The sequence below is a fragment of the Pelophylax lessonae genome (assembly GCF_965119305.1).
Source record: "Pelophylax lessonae genome assembly, chromosome: 1".
NCBI lineage: Eukaryota > Metazoa > Chordata > Amphibia > Anura > Ranidae > Pelophylax > Pelophylax lessonae.
Window position 1 is genome coordinate 82143045 of NC_138768.1, and position 24380 is coordinate 82167424.

The window sequence follows — 24380 nt, forward strand, 5'->3', positions numbered from 1 at the left end:
TGCTGGCTCCAAGAATGAGAACTGAGCGATTGAGAACTGAGCGATCAAACACCGTTGATTGCTCGGTTCTCAGAGCTCCCTGAGCAGAGAGCTGGTGACGGTCAGTCACTGCTGTCTGCTCTATCCCCCCCCCCCCCCTGTACACTCACTGGAGCACTTGACGGAGAAGGGGGCAGGAGAGGCCAGTTCAGGCTCCCAGTGGCTTGCCAGGCCAGGTGATGGTCAAGGCAGGTGGGCGGATCCTGACTATATGGTCACAATGTTTCCAGAGCCTGGACCAGCTCTGCGACGTCAGCCCACTGTCTGCTTAAAAGGGTCACAGGAGTGCAGAACGAACTGCATTCCTGTGATCCATAGGAGAAGTATAGCCTAACAAGCTTTGGCTGTACTTCTCCTTTAACCCCTTGCCGAACACCCACCGTAGTATCACTGCGACAGGGCAGCTCGGCTGCGCAAAACCACGTAGTACTACGTGATTTCGTGTACGTGGTTTGGCAGAACGCGCGCCGCTGGAGCCACGCTCCGCCAAGACCTCGTGCATGAAATGACGTGATTTTGCACAGCCAAGCCACCCTGTCACAGTAATACTATGGTTTAGACACAGCGGGAGGTGGGCCGTGGGAGGAGCGGCGGCGATTGCCGCCAGCCTCCCCCAATCGTCAGATAAACTGACAGAACACCCGCCTGCTTATGTAAACAAAGCAGGCAAGTCTTCTGTCAGACAGGCAGGGAGAGATCAGAGGTTTCAGCTAAGCTGGAAACCCCAATCTCTCTGTGCCTGTCACAGAACCCCCCCCCCCCCCGTGAGTAAGCACTGATTACTGTAGTAATGTCACTGGTCCCGAAAAAGTGACAAAAATGTCAGTTAGGGGCCCAATCTGTCCGCCGCAATGTCGCAGTCCGGCTAAAAAACCCTGATCGCCGCCATTACTAATAAAAACAAAAAAATTCCAAAAATCTATCCCGTAGTTTGTAAACGCTATAACTTTTGGGCAAACCAATTAAAATACCCTTTTTGGGATTTTTCTTTTACCAAAAATATGTAGCAGAATACCAATTGGCCTAAACTGATAAAAAAAAAATTAGATTTTTGAACTTTTTTTATTGGGAATGTTTTATAGCAGAAAGTAAAAAATATTGCGTTTTTTTTAAAAATTGCTGCTCTTTTTTTGTTTATAGCGCAAAATCTAAAAAAACGCAGAGGTGATCAAATACCACCAAAAGAAAGCTCTGTTTGTGGGAAAAAAGGACATCAATTGTATTTGGGTACAGCATCGCACGACCACGCAGTTTTTCGTTAAAGTAACGCAGTGCCGAATTGCACAAAATGGCCTGGTCATTAAGGGGGGGGAACCTTGCGGAGCTATGGTGTTGCCTAAAACACCATAACAGAACACAAATAGTGCATGCGGCATTTTGGCAGTGCAATGTAACGCATGGTGTGCTGAAATGTGCATTGGAGTGCCATTCAGAATGCCTTATGATAACACACACATTATCAGAGAGCGATGGTGAGAAAAGGAATGCCTTGGTCCATCAGCTACTGAGAAGTACAAATCCCAGCATCTGTGGTCATATATATTAGAAAGCCTTCATGTTGGTTATTGCCGGTGGCCAGAATGTAAATCTGTAACGTAGGACAAAGTCAGGTGGATGATCTGAGGGGAAGAGTGGAGAGTTGTTGATCAGCATCAGCTGAGACACACATAATACAGAGTCCTCTTCACACTACATGCAGCATTTGTGGAAACTGATGACACCTCCTCCTCCCCTCCACCCACACTCCTGTCATGGGGCATCCTCCTGTACTGCGCTGCTTACCTGACGCAGCTCGTGAGGAAAGTCATGCAAATCACTAAATCAGGAATTTGCTTACACGTGGCAAAATACGGGTTAAATATTGAACCTTACAAGCAGCTTTTACCACGTAAATAACATTTATCACACTGGGATCACAAAGCAGAATGGTGCCCAAATAGATTAAACCTGACCTGTAGCATCTGTAATGAGCCGAGTGACAACTGGACAGAGCGGGACTGTCACTAGGGGGCGGTACTTTGATGTCACCGTCACTTCAAGCCCTGGCTCTGTTCCTCTACCACAAACTTGTTTTGAAAGCATCTTCTCCCCGCTAAAAGGAAGTGGGCTCAAAGCTAGAGACTGTACAGTGGGTGCTCTCTACTTCTTTCCAGCGTAAACAACTCTGAATGAAACCGTGTCACCGCCCTGAAAAAAACAGGCAGGCCGATAGTAAATGTAATAGCAAATAACAAAATCAGACAGCCTGATCTGATATATTCACGCTGTAAGCAAGCCTGGGCCTACACAAACCACCCCCCAGGGACAATTTATAGCAATGCATTTTGCCGTTACTGGAGTAAGTCCATGAAAATACAGAGAAAAACAATGCAAACAAGGATAGAGGATGAGCCAAATGAACGAATGGAGACATCCCTGCAATAAATAAAAACACCAGAATATGGGCTGGCCATAGAAGATTTGAACCATGCATGGGCAGGCTGAATGTACCGAGTTGATCGATCAGTCAACTTGGGTACAACCAGCCTGCCGGATTCACTTGGGATTATTGCTAGCGGCTGCTATAGCTGCTAGCAATAATCACTGTCTTATCCCGGCGGGGACGGCTTCCTCCACTGGGAGCAGGCAATTGCCCGGCAAGAGGGATTCCCATCAGCACTGTCTGTGTTGATGGAGGAATCATGTGACTTTGGACCGCCTATGGCCTGCCTTAGTCCAGGCTGGCATCTGTGTGGGTGGTACATCTCACGTTTGCGCAGGCGCAGCAGCACATTAATTTGAATGAGCTGCTGCACCTGCGTTTCCCACATGGAAAAAGTCCTTGACCCTGTTTTTTTAAAATGCATTCTTATGGAGGCGCATAGCACTCTGGCACCATGCAGTTTCACTCACACGAAAATGTTCCACATTTTCTGATGCATGGGGTGCCAGTAAGAATTAATGGCACCTCAGCATGTTTGCTAATAAGCAGCGAGTTTTGGTTGTGGGCACACATGCGATTTACGCACATTCCCACACCCGCTACAGTGTGAACCTAGCTTTAAAACTGGCGGCCCTCCAGCTATTGCAGAACTACAATTCCCATGAGGCATTGCAAGGCTGACAGTTACAAGCATGACTCCCATAGGCAGAGGCATGATGGGACTTTTAGTTCCGCAACAGCTGGAGGGCCCTGCCATAAAGTGATTGGAAAGATGTATATATTTTTTATTAAATTATTAATATGTTATACTTACCTGCTCTATGTAATGGTTTTGCACAAACCTCTTCTTCTGGGCTCCCCCTCCAGCATTTCTGACTTTTCCTCAAGTACCCCCAAATAAAGCCGCTGCCTTTGGGGTCCATCAGGCTCCATCCCATGCTGCCCTGTCTGCGTTTCTAGACACAGACAGCGCTGCTCCACCCCGCCACCCAATCACTCGTCACAGAATTTGATTGACAGCAGCGGGAGAAAAATGCCTCACACTGCCATTAATCTGCCCTGTGAGGTAGGAGAGAGCGGAGAAAGACGCTGCTTTCAGGCACAGCGCTGCATTGATATCGGACCCAAGTAAGTATAAAGGGGGGGGGGGGGTGAGGGGGAGATGCTGCAGCACAGAAGGTATTTACCTTAATGCAGAAAATGCATCAAAGTTAAAAAATACTTTAACCTGTTCCCACCCATGCCTATTCTGACATTTCTCTCCTACATGTAAAAATCTGTATTTTTTTGCTAGAAAATTACTAGGAACCCCCAAACATTATATATTTTGTTAGCAGAGACCCTAGAGAACAAAATGGTGGATGTTGCACAGCGCAGCAGTTTTTCAAACACAATTTTTTGTAAAAAATACACTTGAGGAACTGCAGCATGGAGCAGCTCACAGCAGGGGTCTGGTGCGTCCCTGTTTCAGATCTGATTTCAGTCCCAATTTTTGGCTGAATTCGGACCTGAAACGGACCAGAAGACGCACAGGACTCCAATTTGCACCAGAACCACTCCGGAGATTTGTGAACCAGCTCCATAGAGAGCCGGGGAAACCCGCATCCAAATTTGCAATAGTGTGAACCAAGCCTTAATTATTTTTTTTAGCTCACACACTATACAATACCCAATTTTTTGTTAAAATATAGAAGATGATGTTACGCCAAGTAAATCAACAACAAACATGTGACGCTTTAAAATTGCATACGTCTGTGGAACGGTGCCAAACTACAGTACCTAAAAATCTCTATTAGTGGCACTTTAAATGCCTTTACAGGTTACCAGTTTTGAGTTACACACTAAGGGTCCTTTCACACGGGCGGTCCGTATGTCCGTTTTTCATCCCATCCGTATGTCTATGGGATTGCAGATGTCAGCGGATGCTTTACTTTTTCTATGTTGTTATTTTTGTTATTTATTTTATTTTACAATCTTTTTTTTTTTTTCCTTTTTGATCAATTTATTGCTTTCAGAAAGAATGAACATTTATGGAGAGATCTGAGGTCTATTAGACCTGGTAACCCCTTCAACCCGAGGACGCAATCTTTTTTTTTTTCTAAAGCTGAACAATCAGCCCCCGGGATTTGACAGGTAAAATCGCATGTGAAATTGCAGCCTATTTCCAGCGATTGAAGTCCCAATCAGTGTGACGCCCACATTGCGGCGCGGCACCGTTTTCCAAAGTAGTTCCTGCACTACTTTTGGCGACTTTGGGGGCAATTTCAATAGACATCTGTGCATGAAGCTGCACAGACTTCTTTGAAGTCACCCCCGAAGTCGGACTGAAATGCAGCTTTGAAATCGAGTTCAGATGAGCGAGGGCTAAATACCTTAAATGCTGTCATTTTAACCAGTTTATTTGGGCCAACAAACTATTTACTACACTACCAGGTGCACCTGCTGGGCACGCTGTTGTCTGTAGCCTCAGCGCTGCGTTATGGCTGTTGGACGCAAACTTCTTTCTCCATATTCAGTACAAAACTGTACCGGGCTCAGCACTGCTCAGCCAATCACAGGCAGCTTTGTACTGAATGAATACAAAGCTTTCTGACTGCCTGAGGAGAAGATTGTGCCAGGGTGCCAATATTTTTGGCCATGACTGTATATACTGTATGTAGCTGAGGCTACATACACTTTATATAGCCCGCTCAGCAGATACACCTGATAGCAATGGAAATAGCTGGTCTGGGCCAGCTGGGACCCGAATGAACTAGTTAAAGGGACATTAAAGCTGGAGATCAGCATTAATAGGTAAATTCAGCAAGCAGCCGTACAGTGAAGAGCTTGGTTGAGCACAGACAGGTAAATGTGCTTTGAAATCACAGTTATACCTTTATTATTTTTTTTTGCATATTGCAGGGAGGGTTCAAACTGCTCAGGTTTTGCTGTCTGTGAGTCCATAACAGGGCCAAACTAGGCCGTTAGGAGTCAGAAGGTGCACCTACCTAGAGAGCAGCTGCCACTCCCATTCGCTGTCAGTGTGTGAACAGGAAGAGGACAGCAGAGTCCTATAGGGGTACAGGGGCTGAGCGCTCCCCCATCGGTATGCTGCTACTGTCCTGGTTGGTGGGTGGCTATACTTTCTCACTAGGAATATAGCCTCTACTTACTAGTGCTGCAGAATATTATCCCTCACTAATCCTCTTATCTCACTGGAAGTTTACCAGACAGGATCTGAAAATAAGAGACTCCCTGTAGAATCCATATAAAGCACCCACAATGCCCCTCAATTTCCTGATACCATGTGATTCTGGATGCCTAGGATCACATCAGAACACTCAGGAACAGACATTTTTAATCCATTAACAAAATATTTATCCCCGAAAACACTAATGGTTTGATAATACAATCCTAGGCTCCACTAATTCATAATATTGATCCACTTCAGCAATGTTATGGAGAAACACCAAAAAGCTGAAAGCATTTGGCAATATTACTGCTTCTACAGCATTAAAAATCCCCCTGGGGTTCAATGTGAGCCGTGTCATTCAGACACAATAAACGCAGATCAGCTTGTAGTGTGATAGGCTCTGGCTACATCCGGGCACCACAACTATTCGGCAAGGGGAGGGGCTTCTTAAAGCTTTAATGCTGATAATCAGCTGCTGATTTAACCACTTACTGAGTATGCATCATCTTAAACTTTTTTAACCTTGCCTATGTTCCAGTTTAAGCTGGTGCCATAAGCGCTGCCCCAGGTTTCCTGTTTCAGGGTGGCTCCGTTCTCCTGCAGCATCCTATGGAGCCACCCCTTGCATGCAGGGACTAGAGTTATGTCTCCCTACTACATGTTGTGGATCAATAGAAACACAGCTGAAGATGGTAAGGCACTCCCTTGCTCCTCCCCCAAGCTAACAGACTGGCTGGAGACTGCACTGTACACCAGTAACTCTTTCCTGTGAAGACCGGAACTTCAGGGAAGCAGCACAGAGAGAGCAGAAGCCAGCAACATGGAAAGTTGGAGAAAAGAAAGGCGCCTCTATGTGCAATATTAAAATATTTATTGTAGAGCACAAGGGGAATAAAAACACAAGCTTGTAGAAGCAAAAAGCAAAGTAGTAGAGTCCTCATGCAAGTTGCTTTCCTTCATCTGTCTGCGAGGGGAGAACGGAGAGAGCCGTCCAGCAGCTGTCACATTCTCCAATGATGTGCAGGAGCGAGGGGACAGTGAGGAGGCCCGGGTTCCACATCCATGCTGGAACGCACGTGGCTGAGGTTGTCAGGTGAGGGGGGTGGGCTAACGCGTTTCGGAGCATGCAATGCTTCATCAAACCTCAGAGCTTTACCACCCACACGAACAACCACACCACGTGCGTTCCAGTTTGCATCCGAAAACTGGTCCTCCTTACGGTCTCCTCGCTACTTCGCACCTGCACATCATCGCAGAATCTGACAGCTGCTGGACGGCTCTCTCCGTTCTCCCTTCCCAGACAGATGAAGGAAAGCAACTTGCATGAGGACTCTCTACTACATGCCTTATTCCTTCTACAAGCTTGTAAGTCTTTTTATTCCCCTTGTGCTCTACTAAAAATCTTTTGATAGTGCACTTAGGAGCCTTTCTTTTATCCATGATCTTCCAGAGCTGCTTCTCCTCAAAGAAAGTGCTGCCTGAAGTGCCATCTCTTCACTACTACTCAGGACCAGCCACCCCCCCCCCCCAACCAGACCGCCCACCCCCACCAGAGCGCACACCCCCACCAGAGCGCCCCCATCTCTCTCTCCTTCAACAGGGAAAGTTGTAAACTGCAAGTCTAGGGAAAGAATTTTAACAAATCGCTTGCTGCAGAATATTTACTCAATTGTGCTCAATGTCTTAAAGTTGTTTTAAAGCCTAAACATGTTTTACCTTAATTCATTCCTTGCATTAAGGTAAAAAATGTTTAAGGGCTCTTTCACACGGGCGATCCGATCAGATCCGCCTATCAGTTTTTTAGGCGGATCTGATTGGATCCTCCATGCAGCTCTATGGGGCAGCGGGTGTCAGCAGAGACACCTCCGCTGACACCCGCTGCCATCCGCATCCGATCCTGTGCTGAAATCTGGACGGATGGAAACCCTATTTTTCCATCCGTTCAGTAATCGGAGCGGAGCGGATCTGATGAGAGCGGACAAGCGGTCCGCTCTCCTCCGATCCCCCATAGAGGGCAGCGGGTGCTGAGACACCTCCCTCTCCGCTCTGCAAGCGGAGACGGAGCTGTCATCCGCCGGCTCAGTGGGGATCGCGGATCGATCCCCGCTGAGCAACACGGATCCGCCTACGGAGGCGGACCGTGTGAAAGAGCCCTAAGTGTCAGCATCCCTCCTCCCCTTTTACTTACCTAAGCCTTGATTCCATCCAGTGCGGTGCACGGTTGCAGCTCTTCTCTCCCCTCACTTCCGGGTCTCCCAGGCTTTGCTAGGACACCAGGAGCCATTGGATATCAAACAAAGACATTGATGAGGGATCAGGGGGTGGGGCCGAGTCCCTCTATGTGTTAATGGACGCAGCAGCGGGGCTCAGGGGAGAGCACTGGACAGAGGGGAGGGGCAAGGAGCGCACGCAGGAGACCCAAAAAGAGGTTCATTGACGCTCTGTGCAATACTTACACAGATCATGTGATAAGTATAGACAGGTTTATTGTTTTTATTTACCTTTACAGCCACTTTAAGCTAAGCTTTATTCTTTGATCATTTATCCACCCCTTATTTATGTATGGTATATATTCTAAATACGAGGCATGCAAAGCCCAATTCCAGGATGGCACCAAAAATGTATGAGTATTCTCCCCTGAAAAGCATATACAGGGTTTAAAGATTATGTAAACCCAACATTTCATATTCCTGATGTGTGTCTGTTGTACCATGTACTTTGAACAAGTATTCTGTTCTCTTTGTATTGTTTCCTTTGTGTGAAATCCCTGGTGATCCTGCCAGTCCCTCTGTTTTACTATTAAAAACTGACCACACTAAGCAGGAGAGAACACTGTGACCAGTTCTCTAGCTGTACTGGGAACTCGGTCTGCTCTCCTCCATTAATCAGACTTGTCCGAAAATCCCCCCCCCGCACAGCCATATTTTAATATCTATACACAAATGGTTTTGCCTTCCATTTCTATTCATGAAATAAAAAAGTTGTTTTACAAGGTGATTGTTTGCAATCACTTTTATGCCAGTTTTGTCTAGGGGAGATGTAGCAGAGAGTATTACATGTCTTCATCCATGGGTTTGCTACCCAAAGAATGGTTGACACATTTTAATTTTGGACCAGCTCAAAGATCATCTTTAGCCCCCATTCACCCCTGTGCAACCTATCATGCGATTGACAGCTCCAAATTGCATGACAAGTCGCAACCTATTGTCGGCAATGGAACTGTTCCACCAACTTTGCAGTGCCGCATCGATTTGAAAAAGAAGTTCCTGCACAATTTCTGGGACTTGCATAAACATCTGCATAAAGGCGCACAGATGTCGGCCAAGTAAGTCGGACCTGAAGTTGCACTGACATCCGGCTTTGAAATTGTGCGATTTCAAGTGAAGTCGCACAATTTCAAAGTCAGATTCGGTGTGAACCAGGGCTTAACCTCTTTTACGCTGACATTAACACAAATATTTACCAACAGCTTAAGAGCCGGTTCACACTGGGGGCGACTTGTCAGGCGACCAAGTCGCCGTGGGTCGCCTGCCATAGATTAGCACAGGACTCGTTCTAATAGGAGCGACACAAGTCACTCCGACTTAGAAAAAGGGTCCTGAGCTACTTTGGGGCGACCTGCATTGACTTCAATGATATGAAGTCCGTGCATGCCGCTCCGAGGTCGCGGTGCGAGCTGTGCACCGCGACTTCACAGGTCGCCCGGCAAAGTCGGGTCGCGCCTATGTGAACCGGCTCTAAAAGAGCCCGCTGGCATCTACATGGGACTGAATGGTTCCTGAATTCTGAACTATAAAGCTAGCCATACTGACTAGACGCCAGTGCCCAGGCATCGCCAACAAATATTCTTGTTCAAGATAAACAAATGATTGAGCACAACCTATCATTTCCTACATGGAAAATATATCTTCTCAGTTTGTGTGGGCCTGACATCCCATAATACAAACCAAAACTTCTGCCTTTTTACCAAACTAGTGCTAGTGTTTGTTTTTAGGACTGTGACTACATTATATATATATCAATATTGAGGAAGGAATGATGAGCAAGATTGGAAGTGCTCTGTTTATAGCGGAGGTAAGACAGGGAAGTGATAGCCACTGAAAGTGAAAGTGGAAAAGCTACAAAACATGCAACAAACTTTGTTATGAATCTCAAAATCTGAAGAGATGGTCCACACTGATGCGACTTGTCAGGCGACTTGTCAGCCTGACAAGTCGCGCTCCCTCGCGGTCCATTGACCGCTACAGGACCCGTTCTAATAGGAGCGACACAAGTCGCTCTGACTTAGAAAAAGGGTCCTGTACTATTTCGGGGCGACCTCGGAGCGACTTGCATAGACTTCCATTATGTGAAGTCCCTGCAAGTCGCTCTGAAGTCGTGGTGCATGGGAATGCACAAGTCGCCCCCGAAGTAGTAAGGAGTTGTGTCGCCTCAGTGTGAACCGACTCTAAAACTTGCTGTATAGTAAACACTGACAGTGGGAGAACTTTGCAGCAGCATTAAGGCTGAACTCTGGGACCAGCAAATATTCTCCAAATACAAGAGGAATGTGTATTCTTGGTGTGTTCTGTGTATTTCCAGATCTGTGCAGTAATCCAATGTGAAACTTTGCCTCTGTGCAGGAGCTTCCTGTAATAAAGACCGGTCACTGCTGCTCTCTCTCCTTGTGCAGGGCGACTGGTCTTGCCTCCGCCCCGCCTCTAGTTTTCTGCAGGCAGCCGCTAGTGGGTGGAGCCTGCAGGTCCCTCCCACAGCTCTGTTTGCAACACAGACCATGAGCAGCACAGTGATGATATCACAGCTAGTTTTACAAAGTAACAACTGTGCTTGCATTGGAACTTGGTGCAAACAAAGTTGGTTTATATTCTTTGTGGCTAACAAGGAATATATATATATATATATATATATATATATATATATATATATATATATATATAGTGTTTGTTCCTGGCGTTCAGCTTTAAGTCCTATGAAAGTTTCCCTTTATTGCTGTGGACACACACAGATGATTTAGTGGACAGAGGGTACTCTCAGAAGTGTCAATTTGGTCAGAGGATTGCTGCCAAAATCTCTCTGCTGATTGGGGTCACACTACTATAGCAGGCAGGGTTTCTGAGAGTACTCGTAATACAACTTCCCTGCCTGTCTTTAGTAGGGATGGGCTCAGGCGTGTTCGGATCTTCTTAGTCCCAACCCACCTGAGCAATCCCGCCAGGAAGCCGTCACCACACACCGCCAATCATAGGCAGTGAGGCATTTCCCAGCCCGCAGCTGCACATACACACGCCCCGACTAGGCTGATCATGGTTGGCGGTGTGCAGTGACGGCTTCCTGATGGGACGGCTCAGGTGGGTTGGGACTAGGATCCGAACATGCCGAGCCCCATCTCTGGTCTTTAGTTAGCCAAGTACCAGGCCATGGACTGGGCTTCTCTGTGAACATATGGCCAGGCTACAGCCAATTCAATATTTACAAATCATTACAAAGCAGTAAATAAAATCCTCACTGATACATGTAGCTGCAACCACCGTGGAGAAATAAATCTTAAAAATTCACAGCAGAGGCACAGCTCATGGCCCCTTGCTTTGTCTGGCAGGAGGGAAATGGCAGCCTGCCAGCCTTCAATTATAAACATACAGCAGGTTTTCTAAGCTGTTTAGAAACAAACTGCAACCAAACCTCATAGACTCAGTTGTGAGCTTTGATGATGAATAGATACACCCAGCGCATGCAGCTGCAGAAATCAATGAGGGCTTGTCATAGAGCTTATTTATTGCTTGTAAAAATATGTACAGGTGCATCTCATAAAATTAGAATATCATCAAAATTGTATTTATTTCAGTAATTCAATTCAAAAAGTGAAACTCATTTTATATAGATGTGTTTCACACAGAGTGATATATTCCAAGCATTTCTTTCTTTTTATTCTGATGATTATGGCTTACAGCTCGCGAAAACCCAAAATTCACTAAGAAAATGTGATTATTAGATTAAATCAAAAAAAAGGATTTTTAATACAGAAATGTTGGCTTACTGAAAAGTATGTCCATGTACAGTATAGTTTGCACTCAATACTTGGTCGAGGCTCCTTTTGCTTGAACTACTGCATCAATGCGGCATGGTATGGAGGTGATCAGCCTGTGGCACTGCTGAGGTTATGGAAGCCCAGGTGGCTTTGATAGCGGCCCTCAGCTCACCTGCATTGTTGGGTCTGGTGTCTCTCATCTTCCTCTTCACAATACCCCACAGACTCTCTATGGGGTATGGGGTTTAGGTCAGGCAAGTTTGCTGGCCAATCAAGCACAGTGATATCATGATCACTAAACCAGGTATTGGTAATTTTTGCAGTGTGGACGGGTGCAGAGTCTGGGTGGACAGGTGCTGGTTAGCAGAGGGAATGCTCCCCAAATAATCACAGACTGTGGAAAATGTTGCATTTCATTTGGAAATGAGGGTCCCAGAGTCTGAAAGAAGAGTGGAGAGGCACATGATCCAAGTTGCAGGAAGTCCAGTGTGAAGCTTCCACAGTCAGTGATGATTTGGGGAGCCGTGTCATCTGCTAGTGTTGGTCCACTGTGTTTCATCAAGTCCAAAGTCAGCGCAGCCCTCTAGCAGGAAATTCTAGAGCACTTCATACTTCTCTCTGCTGACCAGCTTTATGGAGATTCTGATTACATTTTCCAGCAGGACTTGGCACCGCCCACACTGCCAAAAGTTCCAATACTTGGTTTATTGATCATGGTATCACTGTGCTTCCTGATTGTCCAGCAAACTAATCTGACCTAACCCCCATAGAGAATCTGGGAGGTATTGTCAAGAGGAAGATGAGACACCAGACCTAACAATGCAGACCAGCTGAAGGCTGTGATCAAAGAAACCTGGGATTCCATAACGCCTCAGCAGTGCCACAGGCTGATCTCCTCCATGCCATGCCACATTGATGCAGTAATTCATGCAAAAAGAGCCCCAACCAAGTATTGAATGCAAACTATACTGTACATGGACAGACCAAGTATTGAATGCATACTATACTGTACATGGACAGACCAAGTATTGAATGCATACTATACTGTACATGGACAGACCAAGTATTGAATGCATACAATACTGTACATGGACAGACCAAGTATTGAATGCATACTATACTGTACATGGACAGACCAAGTATTGAATGCATACTATACTGTACATGGACAGACCAAGTATTGAATGCATACTATACTGTACATGGACATACTTTTCAGTAAGCCAACATTTCTGTATTGAAAATCATTTTTTTTTTTTTTTTTTGGTCTTATGTAATATTCTAATTTTCTGAGATAGTGAATTTGGGGTTTTCTCTAGCTGTAAGCCAAAATCATCAAAATCAAAAGAAAGAAATGCTTGAAATATATCACTCTGTGTGTAACACATCAATATAAAATATATGAGTTTCACTTTTTGAATTGAATTACTGAAATAAATTAACTTTTTGCTGATATTCCTATTTTATGAGATGCACCTGTATGTTGCTTAGTGGTCTTGCAGCATTGCAGTTTGAATCTCAGTCAGGACATTATCTGCATAGAATATACATGTTCTCCCAGTGCTTATATTGATTTCTTCTTGCTATTCCTTTTTCCCCACACACAAAGCCATGTCGTAGGTCAATTTGCTGCGTATTCGACCCTAGTATGTATATCAGGGTTTCTCAACCAGGGTTCCTCCAGGGGTTGTGAGGGGTTCCTTGAGCAATGAGCGGTTTCTGCCTCTCAGATCAGTAACCACTGACACCAATCCTCTTTTTAGATATCTGTAGGGGGGGGGGGGGGGGGATTCTTCCCAATGGCCACCAATGTAAGGAGCATTCTTCCCACTGACCATCACACTACTGTATTGTGAGCTGCAAATGTAAAAATTATTAGTATGGATTCCCTTAAGACAAAATTGATTTCAAGGGTACCTCCATGTTAAAAAAAAGATTGAGAAAGGCTGATGTATACGTATGCAAGTATGAGTGTGTGTGAGGTGCGGATATTAGATTGTAAGCTCCTTTGTGGCAAAGACTGATGTGAGTTTACAGTAAATGAGTGGCACTGTATAAATACCTGTAGAAAATAATTAATAGTCATAGCCTGGCCACTAGCTCACTTTAATTAATTTCTCAGAGTGACAGAATTTTATTATTGCCTTCATTATTAACAACTAATCAGTCTCAATGTTGAAATATGATAAGGAGGGCATCCCATTGGCAGAGCAGTGTTAATTTTGGCAGCAAATTTCAATTTAGTTTTAGTCTTAGGACTAAAAGGGCATTTTAGTTTTAGTCCCATTTTAGTCTTCTGCAAGTGTTTTAGTCGTATTTAGTCGACTAAAACTCCAGTATATTTTAGTCGACTAAAACTCATTTTAGTCATCTATAATCAAATGGGTGTAGTTCAATTGTAATTTGTAATGCATTATTTAAGCATTTCTCTACAATTTCCAAACTCATTATATACTACTGCTGGTCCTGGAGTGAAAAATCTAATATGTTATTATTTATGCTTTGAGCATGCACCAGTGTTAATTTTTGGCAGCAAATTTCGATTTAGTTTTAGTTATAGTCTTTTGACTAAAATGCCATTTTAGTTTTAGTCGTATTTTAGTCACCTGAATTGTGTTAGTCGACGAAAACGTTTTAGTCGGTTTTAGTCGACGAAATTAACACTGTGGCAGAGGAACCATTTTACAAAGTACCTCACCAATAATACTGCAGGTGAGGTGATGCGGGTGAAGGAACACTATTGCAAGGATATAATATTTGAATTTTTAGTTTTAGAAAATCATAATGGATGCTGTAGGGCAGTGGTCCTCAACTCCGGTCCTCAGGGCATACTAACAGGCCAGATTTTAAGTATTACCTTGGGGAGATGCAGACTAGAATACTGCAATCACTGAGCAGCAAATGATATCACCTGGGATGTATTTCAGTTATCTTGCAAATCTGGCCTGTTAGTGGGCCCTGTAGGCCAGGGTTGAGGACCAGTGCTGTAGGGGACCAAATGTCAGATTCTGAAGATTCTTCAGAGGGCCGTTTCTCTTCAATACCTGAATGGACAGGCAGCAGGAGAGGGGAGTGTTCATTTTCATTGCAGGGAGTACAAGCCAGAGCCAGGCAACTAGACTTTCAGAAGGAAGCCAGCAACAGCAGAGCACATCCTTTCTTCATGACAGGAGTCTTTTAAAGTGACCCTGCTGAGTCCTTTAGCGACATAGGAGGTCAGAGTAACTTTTAAAGCTACCTTGCTGAGTCCTTTAGCGACATAGGAGGTCAGAGTAAGGAACCACAGCATGTGGCATCTGACGCACCCGGAAGTATCACATGCCGGAGACTGTAGTGCCGAAACGGGGGGAAGAGCTAGAACACACAGACTGCTGAGAGATAAGCACAAGCGCTCTTCTTTCACAAAACACGCTTTCTATTGTTAGTTGTCAGGGTCGCTTTAGGAAATGTACACATAAGTATAAGGCCTTATGCACATGACCCAATACTGCTGGCAGGAAGATCTTGGGGTGGTCTTTAATTCATCAGAACACACAGGCACTTATGTCGATATGGTAAAGATGCATACTACATTGTGCGCATGCCCCGCCAGCGCCTACACATTGTTGATGTTTACATCGCCTTGAATGAGTCATTCACGCGGCGGTGGCGCATAGGTAGATTGACGTCAGCTTTTGTCATTCAGAATGGCTGAAAGCCAAGGTCGTTCTGCACCCGCGCCGCCACCACTGACTACAGATATATAACAAGAGACATAAAAGGAGGACGGTTATAAGAGAATTCAGAAATAAACCTTGCACAGTTAAGCAAAAATGTCAGTAAACACACAAGAAAAAAACAGCACAAACGGCTTCCCATGACATTCAATATAAATGTGCCCTTTGCTTTGCCAAATAGGTTTACAAAATACCTGTTGAACCTGCCAGTAGAATTCAGGCTTTCAGTTTGCGTCGTTCCATTACAGAATGATGCGGCCGCTGTGTGCACTGCAATGTATTTTAGCACCGTTATATAGAGTATGCAGTGCTGAGTCCCGCGAGAAATACAGGCGACTTCCCTAAAGAGAGTCAGGCTGAGCGCTTCTTCCCTTCTCAGGGGAAGCATTGTGTTTTTATCAATGAATTCCTCTGAATGGAAGAGGTGGAAATGGTGGTGTCATGGACCGGTCTCCTCCCCTCAGCCAATCAGAGGCAGTCTTGTATTCATTGATAAAAATACAAGGCTTCTCCTAAATGGCAGATAAGCACTGAGGCTGGCTTGGTTCTAGCAGCAGATGGGAAGTCTGTACTGCTACTGATAACACAGTGCCACTTAGTGTATGCAGATATCTATATTACTGTCCATTGCAATGTACACAGAGGCCGACATCACTGTTTAATGGAGATGGTTTGTTTGGACCATCTTGGCCCAAGTGAACTGAAAGTTGGAATTCAGCTTTACCTTCCTGATATATACAGGCTGCTCCAACCTGCTGATCGAGTATATCCGTGTCAGATCGAAGTTTAATCAGTGCAGACAGAGTATATCAAAGTCAGATCTTACATTGTCAGTGATGGAGGAGTATAGAGGGGTTAGGTCAGTCAGTGATGGAGGAGTATAGCGGGGTTAGGTCAGTGAGTGATGGAGGAGTAGAGGGGGGTTAGGTTAGTGAGTGATGGAGGAGTAGAGGGGGGTTAGGTTAGTGAGTGATGGAGGAGTAGAGGGGGGTTAGGTCAGTGAGTGATGGAGGAGTAGAGGGGGGTTAGGTTAGTGAGTGATGGAGGAGTAGAGGGGGGTTAGGTCAGTCAGTGATGGAGGAGTATAGAGGGGTTAGGTCAGTGAGTGATGGAGGAGTATAGAGGGGTTAGGTTAGTGAGTGATGGAGGAGTAGAGGGGGGTTAGGTTAGTGAGTGATGGAGGAGTAGAGGGGGGTTAGGTTAGTGAGTGATGGAGGAGTAGAGGGGGGTTAGGTCAGTCAGTGATGGAGGAGTAGAGGGGGGTTAGGTCAGTCAGTGATGGAGGAGTATAGCGGGGTTAGGTCAGTCAGTGATGGAGGAGTATAGCGGGGTTAGGTCAGTCAGTGATGGAGGAGTATAGCGGGGTTAGGTCAGTGAGTGATGGAGGAGTAGAGGGGGGTTAGGTCAGTGAGTGATGGAGGAGTAGAGGGGGGTTAGGTCAGTGAGTGATGGAGGAGTAGAGGGGGGTTAGGTCAGTCAGTGATGGAGGAGTAGAGGGGGGTTAGGTCAGTCAGTGATGGAGGAGTATAGCGGGGTTAGGTCAGTGAGTGATGGAGGAGTATAGCGGGGTTAGGTCAGTGAGTGATGGAGGAGTATAGCGGGGTTAGGTCAGTGAGTGATGGAGGAGTAGAGGGGGGTTAGGTCAGTCAGTGATGGAGGAGTATAGCGGGGTTAGGTCAGTCAGTGATGGAGGAGTAGAGGGGGGTTAGGTCAGTCAGTGACGGAGGAGTAGAGGGGGTTAGGTCAGTCAGTGACGGAGGAGTAGAGGGGGTTAGGTCAGTCAGTGACGGAGGAGTAGAGGGGGTTAGGTCAGTCAGTGACGGAGGAGTAGAGGTGGGTTAGGTCAGTGAGTGATGGAGGAGTAGAGGGGGGTTAGGTCAGTGAGTGATGGAGGAGTAGAGGGGGGTTAGGTCAGTCAGTGATGGAGGAGTATAGAGGGGTTAGGTCAGTGAGTGATGGAGGAGTAGAGGGGGGTTAGGTCAGTGAGTGATGGAGGAGTAGAGGGGGGTTAGGTCAGTCAGTGATGGAGGAGTATAGAGGGGTTAGGTCAGTGAGTGATGGAGGAGTAGAGGGGGGTTAGGTCAGTGAGTGATGGAGGAGTAGAGGGGGGTTAGGTCAGTCAGTGATGGAGGAGTATAGAGGGGTTAGGTCAGTGAGTGATGGAGGAGTAGAGGGGGGTTAGGTCAGTCAGTGATGGAGGAGTATAGAGGGGTTAGGTCAGTGAGTGATGGAGGAGTAGAGGGGGGTTAGGTCAGTGAGTGATGGAGGAGTAGAGGGGGGTTAGGTCAGTCAGTGATGGAGGAGTATAGCGGGGTTAGGTCAGTCAGTGATGGAGGAGTATAGAGGGGTTAGGTCAGTGAGTGATGGAGGAGTAGAGGGGGGTTAGGTCAGTCAGTGATGGAGGAGTATAGAGGGGTTAGGTCAGTGAGTGATGGAGGAGTAGAGGGGGGTTAGGTCAGTGAGTGATGGAGGAGTAGAGGGGGGTTAGGTCAGTGAGTGATGGAGGAGTAGAGGGGGGTTAGGTCAGTCAGTGACGGAGGAGTATAGCGGAGCCCCCCCAGATATTCTAATTCCTCTCCACTATTAAAACACACCTTTAGTTATACTTTAACGTGGTATTAAACCCAAAAGCAAACATTTATTATATTGCCGCTCACAGATACTTTGATGTGATGGCTGCATTAGTTCCTTTTTTTTAGGCTTTCCACTATTTTCTTCCGGTGATCCAGTCAGCAAGTCTGTTGTTTTTCACACGCTCTCCAGCAGAATGTATCAGTTTACATGTGATCCCAAAAGGGATAAAGGTTTACTGTAACTGAATATAAAGTGTGAGCTGGAGTTTGGCTTCAATTTCTTAGTGATTCTCAATCTTTTAATACATTTAACACATCACTGCTGTGTGCTGTGCCCCCTGTGCCCATTCCTTCAGAGTTGTCTCACTAATACAGAAGATGTGTTACTGGCCAGATAAAGGTAAAACAGAGGGAAAAAAGCCAAACAAAAGAAGAGACTGCTGAAAGTGGAAGTAAAGCCTCCTCTGCAACTTCTACCTATAGGTAAGCCTTATTATAGGCTTACCTATAGGCAGTGCTGTATCTTGGCCTAGGCCAACAAGGCCCAGGCCTAGGGCGGTACTTTGCAGGGGGGGCAGCAAAAAAGCTGCACCCCGCACAAAAAAAAAAAAAAAACAGCCTCCTCCTGGCTCCCACATGAAAAGGGTCCCTGCCGGCTTGCACTACACTTTTAGTATAGTGCCAGTCTTATGGGGCGAATCGGGCCAGAGGGCAGGATCCAGGAGGCAAATAGGTCTGGCACCCACATAAAGCACTCACACTGCTACCTGCTGGTATGATAAGAGGACATTCGGACAGACTGCAGGCTGCCAACCACACTTAATACAACTGGTCCAACGGCCCCCAATGCTAATAAGTGTGGCACTGCAGCCTAATGCCTCGCCTACCCTCCTCCGCCCCCAGCTATGGCAGGCATCGTGTCAATAATATAATTTCATTTCTTTAAACCTTGTCCTTGAGCGAGCATATTGAATTGCATCATATACAATAAAGACTTTTAATTGTATATGATGGCAATAATATTTTTGACCGGCTCACCTCATATGTGATATCGCAATATGTCACTGGGTTAGTAAGATTACTCCAATCTTATAAGATATTTGGACTTGTGTTTGCTGCCACTGATTATTTCACTTATATGTATAATGACTGTGGACTTCCTAGCCATTATACAAGTAAGTGAAATATTCCTATAATTACAATCAGTGGCAGCAAACACAAGTCCAAATATCTTAGGCTGCACTAATGGGCACTGATAGGCTGCACTGGTGGTCACTGATGGGGCTGCACTGATAGCCACTGATGGGGCCGCACTGATATGTTGCACTGATGGGAAGTAATGAGGCGGCACTGATGAGGCTGAACTTATGGGAACTGATGAGGCTACGCTGATGGGCACTGATAGACTGTGGTTGTGGTCTGTGGTTTAAAGATGACAGAACGGGTCAGAAAGGGGTGTGGCCTTTACAGGAAGGGGTGTGTCATTTAAATTAGGAGGTGCACAAGTTTAGTCAGGCCTAGGGCAGCACAAAACCTAAATACACCACTGTCTATAGGTAGTGTAAATATCTCCTAAACATGTACCATTTAGGAGATATTTACTTTGCATGCAGCCAGTGACATCACTGGCGCATGCGCTCTGAAGGGACGTCGGCTGGTGCCGTTCCTTCAGAGACCTGTGCCGTGACCGCCGGCTCCCGCGTGCATGCGCGGAGTGATGTCATCGCGGCTCCTGACAATCAGATGGCCGGATGCCGCAAACCCGGAAGAAGGGCGACCAAACATGTCACCAATGATAGAGGTGAGCAAGCTTCATTAGAAGGTAAGTGTTTCATAATGAGCTAGTATGAGATGCATACTAGCTCATTATGTGTTTGTCTTTCAGGTGTTTTTTTTTTTTTTTTAATTTTCTGAAGATTACAAGCAACCTCTTGAAGCCCCCACATCTAATGACTGATAGGCTGCAAAATTAAACATTTTTGGATTTGGGTTTAATACCACTTTATGGGAAATCCTGACCCTGTGGGGTTTTCATTTATTTATTTTATTTATTTATTTCAGGTACTTGTATAGCGCTGTCAATTTACTCAGCGCTTTACATATACATTGTACATTCACATCAGTCCCTGCCCTCAAGGAGCTTACAATCTAAGGTCCCTAACTCCAATACATACACAGTAGGGACAATTTTTTTATACAGGATCCAATTAACCTACCAGCATGTCTTTGGAGTGTGGGAGGAAACCGGAGTACCCGGAGGAAACCCACGCAGGCACAGGGAAAACATGCAAACTCCAGGCAGGTAGTGTCATGGTTGGGATTCGAACCAGCGACCCTTCTTCATCATTCGTTACTCTGCTATGTCCCCTCTGTAATAATACTAACCCCCTGGCAGCTCACAATTTTCTACCGATTGCTCAGCTTTATTCCTGGTACACGCCGGCTGTGTTGGAATGACTGATTACTGTGCGCATGTGCAGGGTGATGTCATCCCCCACTGGCCAATCAAAGGCCCGTAGCCGAGAACACGGGGGGGGGGGGGGAGAGATGGCAGCGGCCGGCAGGGTATGTCACTGTCGCGGTGTATACTGGGCAGTTTAGTTCCACTTCAGGATAAAAGTTGTATAATAGAAGACAGATAGAGAAAATGATAAGAATATAGAAGGTACAAATGAATCCATAGAATGACAGGCAAAGGATTGATTACCATAAGAAGGGAATGGGAATTCATAGATATAAAGAATGACAGGCATGAGCAGGGAGTATATACAGGGGGGGGGGGGGGACATGGGATAGGTGTATAGAATGGATGTAACGATATGTATACATATACAGAGCGGAAACACACAATGACGGTATAACAATGTATGCACAGAAATAATGGGAGTATGGAGTAACAGAATGACAGCTGTGAGGAATGTATAGAGTTGTGCTATAGGAGGGGAGCAGAGATAAAAGGGGTGTGTGTGTGGGGTGGGGGGGGGTCAGTCAGTGCCGGCTGATGAATAGCGAGGTCAGATCCCAGGTCAGTCAGTGCCGGCTGATGTATAGCGGAGTCAGATCCCAGGTCAGTCAGTGCCGGCTGATGTATAGCGGAGTCAGATCCCAGGTCAGTCAGTGCCGGCTGATGTATAGCGGAGTCAGATCTCAGGTCAGTCAGTGCCGGCTGATGTATAGCGGAGTCAGATCTCAGGTCAGTCAGTGCCGGCTGATGTATAGCGGAGTCAGATCCCAGGTCAGTCAGTGCCGGCTGATGTATAGTGGGGTCAGATCCCAGGTCAGTCAGTGCCGGCTGATGTATAGCGGGGTCAGATCTCAGGTCAGTCAGTGCCGGCTGATGTATAGCGGGGTCAGATCCCAGGGCAGTCAGTGCCGGCTGATGTATAGCGGGGTCAGATCTCAGGTCAGTCAGTGCCGGCTGATGTATAGCGGGGTCAGATCCCAGGGCAGTCAGTGCCGGCTGATGTATAGTGGAGTCAGATCTCAGGTCAGTCAGTGCCGGCTGATGTATAGTGGGGTCAGATCTCAGGTCAGTCAGTGCCGGCTGATGTATAGTGGGGTCAGATCCCAGGGCAGTCAGTGCCGGCTGATGTATAGTGGAGTCAGATCTCAGGTCAGTCAGTGCCGGCTGATGTATAGTGGGGTCAGATCTCAGGTCAGTCAGTGCCGGCTGATGTATAGTGGGGTCAGATCTCAGCTCAGTCAGTGCCGGCTGATGTACAGTGGGGTCAGATCTCAGGTCAGTCAGTGCCGGCTGATGTACAGTGGGGTCAGATCTCAGGTCAGTCAGTGCCGGCTGATGTACAGTGGGGTCAGATCTCAGGTCAGTCAGTGCCAGCTGATGTACAGTGGGGTCAGATCTCAGGTCAGTCAGTGCCGGCTGATGTACAGTGGGGTCAGATCTCAGGTCAGTCAGTGCCAGCTGATGTGGCCACGGCATCCACTGACCATGATTGAGCGGGAGCTGCACACCCCACAAGGGCCCCGGGAGTGGATATTGGTGGAGGAATCACTCACTATATACAGGTGTCTGCCGTCATCATTGGAGGATCACATCCAATCCCCAGAGGGGTTCCCTGGCTGTGTGGCTCCGGAAGGATCATTGTCCATGGATGCGGTTGGCTGTGCCGCTGGGAATTCTGTCTTTACCAATCTTTCTTGGCTGAGAAGTAATTTATGTCCTGTCTGCTTAATTTACCTCTATTCCTGAGACAGACCACACCTCGAAACGCGTTGGTCCATTCCCCATACAGGAATATGAAAGCTTGTTTTCTGCACTATCACACTTACATCTCGGCATATATAGGAATATGAGGATTCAATGGATAAATGTTGACATGACAAACAATGTATCAGGCAGTGTGCTATCAATGTTTGTACCTACAGCACACCTCATACACAACCCCAGCAATGGAGGAGGAACAAACCAAGTCAGGTCACAGGGTGCAAGCCGGGTACAGAGGTGTCACATCCCAGGTCAGTCTGGTCCAATCATGTCTACAGGTGTCAGATGGAGGGTGGGGGTGTCAGATGGAAGGTGGGGGTGTCAGATGGAAGGCCAGTCAGTGCTGGAGGAGTATCTCAGGGTCTGATCTCCGGTAAGTTATTGTGAAGGCAGTGTTGTGGTGTATACAATTGTGGGGGAGGGGGAGGTGTCCTCCTGTAGTGGGGGAGGGATGAGGTGTCCCCCTCTGTTGGGCGAGGGGTGTCCCCCTGTAATGGAGGGTTGGGGTGGTGTGTCACCCTGTAGTGGGGGTTGGGTCCCCTATAATGGGAGAGGTGGGGTGTCCCCCTGTAGTGAGGTGTCCCCCTGTGGAGGTTGGAGGGGGTGGGGTGTCCCCTTATAGTGGGAGAGGGGGTGGGGTGTCTCCCTGTTTTGGGAGAGGGGGTTAGGTGTCCCCCTGTTTTTGGAGAGGGAGTGGGGTGTCCCCCTATATTGGCAGAGGGGGGTGGGGTGTCCTCTTATAGTGGGAGAGGGGGTGGGGTGTCTCCCTGTTTTGGGAGAGGGGGTTAGGTGTCCCCCTGTTTTTGGAGAGGGAGTGGGGTGTCCCCCTATATTGGCAGAGGGGGGTGGGGTGTCCTCCTGTAATGGGAGAGGTGGTGGGTGCCCCCCTATGGTGGGGGAGAGGAAGTGGGGTGTCCCCTAGTGGTGGAGGAGGGGGGTGGGGTGTCCCCTGTAGTAGTTGAGGGGGGGTGGGGAGAGGAGGTGGGGGTCCCCTAGTGGTGGAGGAGGGAGTGGGGTGTCCCCTACTGGTGGAGGAGGGAGTGGGGTGTCCCCCTATATTGGGAGAGGGGGTGGGGTGTCCCCTAGTGGTGGAGGAGGGGGTGGGGTGTCCCCCTGTAGTAGGAGAGGGGGGTGGGGTGGAGTGTCCCCTAGTGGTGGAGGAGGGAGTGGGGTGTCCCCCTGTAGTAGGAGAGGGGGGTGGGGTGGAGTGTCCCCTAGTGGTGGAGGAGGGAGTGGGGTGTCCCCCTATATTGGTAGAGGGGGGTGGGGTGTCCCCCTATATTGGTAGAGGGGGGTGGGGTGTCCCCCTATATTGGTAGAGGGGGTGGGGTGTCCCCCGGTAGCGGTGTCACACACTCAGGGAGGGTAGGTAGCCGGTGTTGTTGTCTCTCCCGGTCATAGTGACACATCCCACCCCTCCCATTCTTCTTCCCCTCCCCCCAGGGGCCCCTGCCATCCCCCGTGTCCCCCTTACCTCTTATCCTGAGGTGGCGGAGGGAGCGGGCGCGGATGCTGGCCGTCATGTTGCTCGGAGGGGAGACATTCACAACACCGGAAACCTCGTGAGATCCCGCGAGAGGCCGGGAAGGGGCGGGGCGAGTGCAGGGAGGTCGGTGTGCTGTGTACGGGGAAGTGTCGGGGATCTCGGATCACCACAATGAGGATTTACAGGAACCTATTGTCTTTGGTTCTGCTGTAAAAGGATTTCGCCGTCAGTGAAGCCCGGGACGCCATCTTTGTGATGGGCAAAGCGCTGCGGTGGCCGGAAAGATCCTGATAATTGGGCTGGGAAGAGGGGCGGCGGGGTAGGGATGTGTGAGCACTCGCCCTCACTGAAGATGTGAATCACTATCGGCCATGTTTGTTGTGGGCACATCACCATTGTGATTGAAATTGAAAGGTTCTCCAGGAACAGTCTTTAGTTCCTCCATACCGGAATTAGATTGCACAGATAACAGGCCGGACAGTCCAGCCTGAAGGGTAGTTGTGGTCTGTGAAGCCGCATTACTCGGGCTGACCAAGGCAGCGGCTGGGCGCGGACTCTCAGCTAATGGAATGGACGTGCTGTATGATACTGCGACCGCCATGTTTGTTATGGGCAAAATGATCGATTTATATGGCATAATATATGCAAGATAGGATGATATTTTCCTAATTGTTAGATATCTTAACGTTCCTCGTAGTTCTGAGATATTTTATGACACAATT

At 47.3% G+C, this 24380-nt stretch overlaps 1 protein-coding gene across 2 annotated transcripts in view; it reads right to left on the minus strand.

Annotated features, from left to right (window-relative positions):
- Positions 1-23961, minus strand: part of RICTOR (RPTOR independent companion of MTOR complex 2) — a 270400-nt gene extending 246439 nt beyond the window's left edge. For both annotated transcript variants that reach the window (XM_082264794.1, XM_082264793.1), the window contains exon 1: positions 23647-23961. In XM_082264794.1, the coding sequence (XP_082120920.1) occupies positions 23647-23695 (49 nt within the window). In that variant the 5' untranslated portion in view covers positions 23696-23961. The remainder of the gene's footprint in view (positions 1-23646) is intronic.
- Between the last annotated feature and the right edge of the window lie 419 nt (positions 23962-24380).